This window comes from Seriola dumerili, unplaced genomic scaffold (assembly GCF_002260705.1).
Source record: "Seriola dumerili isolate Sdu_G_001 unplaced genomic scaffold, Sdu_1.0 BDQW01000110.1, whole genome shotgun sequence".
NCBI lineage: Eukaryota > Metazoa > Chordata > Actinopteri > Carangiformes > Carangidae > Seriola > Seriola dumerili.
This window is the reverse complement of record NW_019174365.1, coordinates 5,874,989-5,882,077: the sequence shown is the minus strand read 5'-3', so window position 1 is coordinate 5,882,077 and position 7,089 is coordinate 5,874,989. Positions and strand designations below refer to the sequence as shown.

General features: G+C 38.5%; 1 protein-coding gene across 2 annotated transcripts; it reads right to left on the bottom strand.

The window, feature by feature from the left end:
• Positions 1-267: 267 nt before the first annotated feature.
• On the bottom strand, positions 268-6,797 carry fam92a (family with sequence similarity 92 member A). 2 transcript variants are annotated; one of them, XM_022747508.1, is made up of 9 exons: positions 6,669-6,797; positions 5,858-6,092; positions 5,675-5,743; positions 4,505-4,606; positions 4,152-4,157; positions 3,361-3,465; positions 2,930-3,043; positions 1,703-1,822; positions 268-680 (listed from the first exon to the last, which is right to left on the bottom strand). In XM_022747508.1, the coding sequence occupies exons 1-9, from the start codon at positions 6,695-6,697 to the stop codon at positions 558-560; spliced, it is 903 nt and encodes a 300-aa protein (XP_022603229.1). In that variant the 5' UTR covers positions 6,698-6,797; the 3' UTR covers positions 268-557. The 2 variants fall into 2 exon arrangements, with proteins under 2 accessions (XP_022603229.1, XP_022603230.1); XM_022747509.1 differs by lacking the exon at positions 1,703-1,822.
• Between the last annotated feature and the right edge of the window lie 292 nt (positions 6,798-7,089).

The window sequence follows — 7,089 nt, the reverse complement described above, 5'->3', positions numbered from 1 at the left end:
TTGCAAAATGTCCCCGACTTCATTAGTGCCACTTTTGCATGTCTGCGGAAGAGATGAGTCACTTTCAACTGCAGTCGTCACATAACTACTGTCACTTAGACTGATTCACACTCCGAACAATTTCTAAAATAACAATCAACCTCTCTGCTGGCATTTTTATGCAAAGTGACTAAGGGTACACAATGTACTTATTATAGAACAGCAATTCACTGGAACAATGCAGAACATAAAAATTGATTTTTTTGTTTTTATTCATAAAGACGAGTGAACATATAATGCACATTTTGGCATTGTGCATGATATAAAAATATAGAAAAGACAGAAGTTGGTTAGAATTTCAAAGACAAACGGTAGTAAAGAACAGCATGCTCTCTTGCAAAGCATCACATGACTACAGTACATCGCAACTACAATACTGCTCAGACCACCTGTGAGGGAGATGAGTTTGGCAATGACACAGCTTTTCTTTTACAACAGTATAAAACAGTTAATACATTATTTTCGACATCCTCTTTGTTCCATACAGACAAACACAAAATTACACAATTTAAGAGAATTTAATTTTCATCATCTGTGTCCTCATCTTCGTCTTCATCATCCTCCTCCTCCTCCTCTTCAAATTCCTCTTCGTCCTCGTCCTCCTCCTCTTCTCTTGTCTGCCGACTACAAGCTCTTTGTTGCTGTGACAACAAATAAACAGTCACTGTCCCACTAAAACACTTAACAGATAGTCATTAAGCACAATTGGTGCTTCCTGTTACTTTCTGAACATTTGTCTCAACAGTTGTGTTGGAGAGCAAAGACAAAACTTGTACAGGTATGACCTTAAGACACCTGACACCAAATTCCTCAAGTTACATTCGTCATAACTTGTACTGTAGTACTATTTGAACATAAATATGTCCAATGTTGAAGGACTGCCAAGTTGTGGCTGCCAAACTTAGAACAGGACTTACTCTGTGTCATCATGTTTTACTTTTGTTAGCATTGTTTCTCTGTAGTTTTATCCAGTATGTAAACAGGGTTTGCAATCCATTTTTCTAGCTGTGTACCTGACTACAAGTATGTTTTTTGTTTAGGAGTGATTTCAGTTTTTAAGAGATAAAATCAAACTTAATCATGGAAACAAAACATGATCTCAAGATGTGACGCAGGATGCTTTTGAGACACATTCTGATGACAGGTGTAAGTTGCAATGTGCCTCTGTGCGCTACAATCTGGACATCTTTAAATAGAAGATACTACATCTGAATGCACCTTATGAGACCTGCAGAAGACAGGTCCTCAAAGATATCAAATGATACTCCTCATTTAATGAGAAAGTGAAGCCTAGATGTCCAGACACTTTACAAGTTATCAGGTTAGTGCAGTACCACTGTTAAGATGCTGCAGTAACACTGTGACTCTATGAGGAAATGCATGATGTTACTGGCATGCTATGACATGTGGAAATTCAAACTGAAAGATGGCTGGGGTGATGCCACACATAAACACTGGCAGGACTGATAAGACTAACTGTTATCGAGCACCACTCTCTACTGGTATGAGGAAAACTACTGGGTTCAAAAAAGGAACAAGGGATTTTTTTAAATTTCATCATTAAAATGAAACTTCCAACCGTCAAAGACCTTAAAGAGGGATCTTCTGGGGAAATTCTAGTTTTTAATCAGGTATTAAAATATTTCCACTGTCTACATCTTACCTGCAAGGTCCCTGATGTACTCAGGAAAGACCCGGTCCGATCGAGCGAGGTTTTGGAATTAGCTCGCACTATGTCTAATCGTGACTGGTAGTCAGGGGGGTGCAGCGAACTCCTGAACACCTGCCAAAGACAGTAGGAGGCGCTAGACTTTTTCACAGAGACATAAGGGAAGAGGAGCAATGCCTACACACACGCGCCTACGTGGCACTGATTATATTGCAAGATAGGTAACCACGATTTTAAGGTATGACTGTAAAGTGGCCACTGTGTACAAAGAATGAGCACACAGCTCACACACATGCAGTTTAGGGATATTAGGCAATATTTTGGGGTATTTTATATCACAGATATATAAAACCTGTAGTTTCAGGAGAAAAAACCCACAAAGACGAAATACCTAAACTGGAATATCCGGCAAATCAACAACTAGGCTCGCAAAACATGGGGTCATACGTAAACAAAGCAGCTCATAAAATATGCCTCAGCAAACTGGCATTTAAACCACACCAGTAGTTTTCACTGTATAGAAAAAAAATCTGCAAAGGCTCTTGATCAGGATTATCCTCATGCCTGTCATTGTGCCTTTTTTTCAAATGATTCAATCTCCCATGCTTTGTACTATGAGTCACTGAAAAACAGCCTTGTCTGGGTGAGGAGTTTCGCTTCAATATGAATGGAAGGGAGATGATTCAGTGCAAAAACACACAGATGAGATGGCAAGGGGTGGAGGAAAATAGTACAAGGCATCTGCAGGAGAAACCTTGCAGGTTGAATATCATTGATCTTTTGTTTTCTCACTACAGGCTTTATCTCTTAAAATAGTTCAGCAAACCTCTAAGACCAAACTGTAAACGGAAAAAAGTAGCTAGAATGCATGACTCTGAATTGTGCAGTTGTCACCGCAGGTTACTTCTAAGTTACCACATCAGTTGAAGGGTGTGGACTCTCGAGCACATATGAGCAATGAGTGGATGAGTAATAGGTGCTTAAGACCATGATAGCTTAACCCTGTTAAATATCAGGTTAATCAAGTACACAGCAGAGGGTGTATTAAAAGAATTATCAGCTTTTATCCTTAAGTACACTTTCACATTTAAATGCATCTTTTTTTCTGAAGTGTTTGTAACTAACACTCCAATGATTATGTCAGGTCAATAATTACACCTCAGATTCTCTTATACACACACACAGTCATGCTGGCAAATGACTAGGCTGTGGTTAACCTACCTCCAGGTCCTCCTCCTCATCCACACTATGAATGCTCTGGTAGGCCAAGGTGTATACCTCCAAGGCCTTAGCATGGAATGACATCTCCACTGTCAAAAACTCACCAAATATTTTCTATAAGGGGAAAGACAATGAAAATATTTCAATATTGAATAGACTTTGACATGACTTAAATGAATCACAACTTCCTGCTGAATACAAGACATTAAGAAGAGTTCTGAAATGACAAAGCAAGAATAGTTTCGACCAACTGAAGGAGGATTAAGAAGTGTGGGCAGATGTAAAAAGAAAAAAAGAAAAAAAAAGACCCTTAAAATCATCACTGTCTGGTTTCACTTCACTGTCACCCACTGCTTCAACGGACACATATTTCTCACTGCAGAAACTGTAATTCTTAATTTGAGGTGAGCCGAAAGCTTGGTGCAGCAGACCTTGATGTCACGGATCTTCTGCTTCTCAAACTCGTCTATGGTCTCCTCCAGCTGCCTGGTGGTCCGTGTGGCATCCATGGTGGCTCTCTGGAGCTCACTTTCAGCCTGATGGCAAAACAAAAGAAAATGCAACATACTACAAAACATATCAAACTAACACAAGTTGGGGCCAGTTTGAGCATCACTGTTTTCACAATGATGCATGAATTATAAAATCCAACAGCATCCATTTGTGCTTGTTGATTTAATATATTAGAAAATTAGTACATGATGTATGAGCTCATTTGTATTTGACAATACAGGAAATCAATAATGTCATTAATGTGAAGCACTTGGAACTAGGCTTTCAGTTTCAGACCTGCAGTTCAAGTCCAACCTGTGTAACTTCAGGTACTGACATGATAACATGCTCCTTCCATAGGAAGGGAAAGTAATAGCCCCTGCAATTCTGACACCTGTGTCTCCTGCAAACATGCAACTTTAAGAAATTCACTACACAGAGAACAGAGGAGCTAAAAAAGTGGATGTAGATTGAAATTTATAGAAGTGGCGTCACAATGACTAAACACCTTCCTGTCGTTGAAAATCTGCAGTGGGTTTTTGAGTTTGTAAGTTAGTTAAAAATCACTCCCATGATGTACTTCACTAATATTAAAGAGTAACGAAAACAACAATCTGTAGCTGGCACTGCATTTGACAACCGAGCATTCATTGATGACTACTGTTGGAGTTGTTACACCTCCATTGCATTCATCACCAGTGATGAGATGCACAGATTACATGGGACGCACCTGAGACTGAAGGCTTGGTCAAGGAAACAACATTCAAATATTTCCCTATGAACTATGAACTACACACTGCACTTGGGTACAAATTGTCATTGCATGAAGTGCATAGGAAATAAATTTAAAGTAAAGCAATATAAACCTTTTCAAACTTGATAAGATAAAAAATCTAAGTAGATTCAAGTTTATTTTCCTGTTGAAACATTAATTCATATCAAAAACTTAATAAGGAGTTAATCTGTATCCAAAATGTCACCTGCACTAAAATGCATATAAGCAGTTTTTGTAACATTGATGTCTTTTTTTGTCTATTCACTATTACAGAATTGGAGAATAGAAGAGAAACAAGGGAAGGATACAATGATCTGCCTGTCTGAGGGGTTTCTTTGTCTGGTCCTCTCAAGCTGAGCCATCTGTTTGGCTTCTCTGTCTCTAGCACTTTGAGTTGTCTTCAGATCCTCCTGCATGGATGCACAAGCACACAGTAGTCATTGTGAGAATAAACAATAATAGTCAGGTATTTAGGTAATAAGGACATAATCTAACAATTATTTGGTTTACCTCAGTGTTTCACAATCAAGTCCTCAAGTACACCTTGTTGTGCAAGTTTTGGTATTTTTTTTTTACTCTGAAACAGTTGGTAATATTCAAGGAATGGGCTGAATGATATATTGTTTCAGTTTTGATGGAAAATTATTAACATTTACAATAACATTTTGGCACACTCGCTCTCTCTGTACAACAAATGACCAATCACAATCATTCTCAAAGCAGGCTGATTCATTAATGAAAAACAAGCTAAGAAGCATTGCATTGATTTTTTTTTTTTTGACTACTTTAAAATGACAAATGTGCAGTTTGAAAGTATTTTAATTTATACAAAATATGACAAGAAAAAACAGCAACTCTTTTAATAGTACTTTGAGGCAACATCATCAATCTGTATATGAGAAGTGTAAAGTCAGAACTGAATGCAGTAGTAGATCATTGCATACATCTATTTCAGATAATTCGCCTAGTACTGTACCGAATGACAAAGACACTAAATATCACAAAGAAACTTGGTATTTGCCATAACAGTAAGTTTCTTTTGATCCTTGATCAATGCTGCTCTCATGTGGCCATGCAGTGGTACTGACAACAACAATAACTTCATTTCTGATCCAACTATGTCCTCACCCTAATCCTCATTTTGGAGTGACATAATCATTGCATCTTTGTCATCCAGAACACATTTGTTCTTGAAGTGTGTCATTCAAAGAAACTGCAGTAATTTAGATGCAACTGAAACACAAGTTAGGGATGCTGTATCAAGACGGGCCAGGGCAGGAAGGTAAATAATTTCACCATCTTTGGGGCATTTTAAAATGGGATTTCTTAACAAGCAAGGATAAAACTGAATATTGATGTCAAAGCTCTGATTAATGATTCACAAGTTAATTTATGTAAACATTTTTGCATCACCATAATTTACTGTAAAATAATCGCAACTAAATCCCAACATGGCTGTAGCTCAAAGTAACACTTACCCTTTTACGTTTCACTACAGCTCCATAGCTTTTTAATGGCTCTATGACTTTGGCTTCAAGTCTTTCCACCTACAAGGCAAATAAGTTCACGTTAAATCTTACTGAACAAATTTAGACTGTGGCTGTAAACATGAAATTATCAATGAGGTCAAAGCACAAGCAAGTAAATGACTGCAGTTTTACCTCAGCTTGGCGGTAGTCTTGAATCTTAGCCAGGTGGTCAGCATACTGCTTCATACCCCTCTTCAGGTTTGGTGTTTCTGTGTCTGCATACAAGCCGATTTCACGGACCAGGAGGTCTGCCTTGTCTCGTAGTCTGGCTGTTTTACGGACATAGGCAGCAAACAGTTGGCACATCTCTCCAAAATGCTTCTCCACATTGGTGATGTTTTCCTGGATCTTTCTTGTCTGGTTGTCCCTGGAGAGGGTGAACATGAACAGCAGTAATCAAACAGTAGTTTAGCTAAGTGTGTGACACACAATCACATACTTGTGTGGGGAAGAAATTGCAAAATTTCTGTTTTGACAACACGTGAGTATGAATTTTCTGTCTTCACCTACGTGTAACTGGCCATTGATAACCAAACCATCTTGTAGATGTGCTGTACAGATGTTTTTTTTTTTTTATCATTGTTGATGACACAGACAGTCATTGTTAGTTATTTTTTTGATAAAAAGGACATTTCCAGTAGGTAACAGTGTGTACGCTTTATTTTGAACACTGTTAACGGTCGGTTTTAGCGGCTTGTGGCTGATGATTACAAGTCACTTTGAGAATAAACAAAATTATCATAGTTTATTGTTTTACAGAAGAACAACTCTTTAACGGTGACATCTCTAATAAGTGTAATGCGTAAAAGCATGTAACCAGCAGCTAGCTAACCCACTTTTTTTATCCTCGCTGCTCTTGCTCTTTTTTGTGAACGCTAACGTTAACTTACAAAACCCCAGTACCGTTGACGAAGCGTTTAGTATGACGTGTTGAACGTCTTACCTCGCTCTTGCATCAGGAGTGCGACTCATCTTCACCAAAATGCAGTACACTAAATGTAGTCAGTGTACAGCAAAGTTTATCTACATCCAAAATCAACGCTAGCTAACTATGCTCGCTTCCAGGCTAGCACGCCAGTCTGTCGTTTCCATGGAGTCCCTAGGCGGTTTCCGCTTGTGAATAGCACTCTGGGAAATTGAGTCGTTTGTTGACTACTGTCGTACTGGTTGAACTTTTCTCCTTGTTGAAGTTTAGCTACAGGTGCAGGCTCTTTACAACTACTCTTGTAGTGACGAAAAACAGAGTGAGCTCTGAGCTGTTTCTTTTGAAAGTTGAAGGTGAGGGAACAGAGTTTGTTTTGATAGTTTTACTGAAATGCAGCGTCTTGCTCACCTCAGTTACACAGCCTGTTAAGCAGCAAAGA